At 64.6% G+C, this 2,152-nt stretch overlaps 1 protein-coding gene across 1 annotated transcript in view; it reads left to right on the forward strand.

Moving 5' to 3' along the window:
- LOC102044834 (chromodomain-helicase-DNA-binding protein 3) overlaps positions 1 to 2,152 on the forward strand; it is a gene marked incomplete at its 5' end in the record, with an annotated part of 28,763 nt that overhangs the window by 20,925 nt on the left and 5,686 nt on the right. Inside the window, 3 exons of the mRNA XM_031065397.1 lie at positions 3 to 30; positions 1,292 to 1,436; positions 2,024 to 2,148. Of these exons, the coding sequence (XP_030921257.1) occupies positions 3 to 30; positions 1,292 to 1,436; positions 2,024 to 2,148 (298 nt within the window). The remainder of the gene's footprint in view (positions 1 to 2; positions 31 to 1,291; positions 1,437 to 2,023; positions 2,149 to 2,152) is intronic.

The following is a 2,152-nucleotide window of genomic DNA, read 5'->3' on the forward strand; positions in this document are numbered from 1 at the left end:
CGTGCGGAGCAAAACCGAGAAGGAGTTCAAGTAGGTGACAAAGGGGACACCTGGGGACACCGGGGAGGGGTGGTGGCACTGGGGAGGCCACAGGATATGTGGGGGCAAGGTGGTGTCAAGGACAGGTGGTGGCATCAGGGACAGGTGGCATCAAGGACAGGTGGTGGCATCAAGGATGGGTGGTGGCATCAAGGACAGGCAGTGGCATCAGGGACAGGTGGTGGCAGGGACAGGTGGTGGCATCAGGGGGACAGGTGGTGTCAGGGTAGTGAGGTGTCCGTGTGTCCCCATGTTCCCTTTCATCCCCGTCTCCATTTGTCACCATGTCCTTATTGTCCCCGTGTCCCCTCATCTTCCTACATGTCCCTGTGCCCTCCATTGTCACGTGTCCCCGGGTGTCCCCCAATGTCCCCAATGTCCCCAGCGTCCCTGTGTGACGTGATGAGCCCTTACTCAGCCGAGCGCTGTCCCTGTCGGTGTTCCTGGGGACCGGACGAGGCCGTGTCCCCCTCAGGCCGACACAAAGCCACCCCCGATGTCCCCGTGTCCCCTCGGGGGGCCGGGTGTGTGGCCCAGGGGACGCCAGAGCGGTGGCAGGTCCCTGGTCCCTGCCATGACCCCGGCACAGCCCCACGGGCGCCGTGACGAGGGGACGGGCTGATGGTGCGGGGACATCAGGGACACTGGGGACCCTGGGGACAGCGGGGACATCAGGGACACCGGGGACACTGGGGACTTTGTCCCTGGGGACACCTGGAGATGAGGATAGTGGAGATCTTGGGGACAAAGTCCTTGGAGATGGGGACACAGGAGACAAGGACAGTGATGAGGACAATGGGGACACTGAACAATGGGGACAGTAGTGAGGACAGAGAGCAGGGTTGGGGACACTGGGGACAGGACCTGTGGGGACAAGGGACCATGAAGACAAGGGATCTTGGGGACAAAGACCTTGGGGATGTGACCTATGGGGACAAGGGACCCCGGGGACAGGATCTGTGGGGACAGTGACGCTGGGGCAGGGTGTGTCGGTGTGGGGGGACAGTGGCACAGGTGGTGGCACAGGGGGTGGCAGTGGCTCAGGCGGTGGCACAGGCACGGGTGGTGGCCCAGGGGTGGTGGCACGGTGGTGGCAGTGGCCCAGGGGTGGTGATACAGGGGATGTCAATGGCACAGGGGTGGCGGCAGTGGCACAGGGGTTGGTGGCCCGGGGGTGGTGGCCCAGCGGTGGCCCTGAGCGCTGTCCCCAGGGCCTACGTGTCCCCGTTCACGCTGTCCCCGTTGTCCCCAGGGCCTACGTGTCCCTGTTCATGCGCCACCTGTGCGAGCCGGGCGCCGACGGCTCCGAGACCTTCGCGGACGGCGTCCCCAGGGAGGGGCTGAGCCGGCAGCAGGTGCTGACCCGCATCGGAGTCATGTCCCTCGTCAAGAAAAAGGTACTGGGGACACCTGGGGACAGCCTGGGGACAGGCTGGAGACATCCCTGAGGACACACCTGGGGACAGCCTAGGAACATCCCTGAGGACACACCTGGGGACAGCCTGGGGACAGGCTGGGGACATCCCTGAGGACACACCTGGGGACAGCCTGGGAACTGCCCTGGGACACCTGGGGACATCCCTGGAGACAGCTGAACACCTGGGGACAGCCTGGGACAGCCTGAACACCTGGGCACACCTTAGGGACAGGCTGGGACAGTCTTGGGGATACACCTGGAGGCAGCCCTGAGCCCCGTCCAGGTGCAGGAGTTGGAGCACATCAACGGGCGCTGGTCCCTGCCCGAGCTGGGCCTGGGGAGGTTTTAGGGGCGGATTTTGGGGTGGATTTTCAGGATTTTGGGGTTTCTGTGTTCCCCTGACCCCATTGTGTCCCCGGTCCAGGTACAGGAGTTCGAGCACATCAACGGGCGCTGGTCCCTGCCTGAACTGGGCCCTGGGGAGGTTTTAGGGGTGGATTTTGAGGTTTTTGGGGTGGATTTTGGGTGTTTTTGGGGTCCCCTGACCACTTTGTGTCCCCGGTCCAGGTGCAGGAGTTCGAGCACATCAACGGGCGCTGGTCCCTGCCCGAGCTGGCCCCCGAGCCCAGCGCCGACTCCAAGCGCTCGTCCCGCGCCTCCTCCCCCGCCAAGACCGGCCCCCCCAGCCCCGAGCAG

The sequence above is a fragment of the Geospiza fortis genome, unplaced genomic scaffold, assembly GCF_000277835.1.
Source record: "Geospiza fortis unplaced genomic scaffold, GeoFor_1.0 scaffold1363, whole genome shotgun sequence".
Taxonomy (NCBI): Eukaryota; Metazoa; Chordata; class Aves; order Passeriformes; family Thraupidae; genus Geospiza; species Geospiza fortis.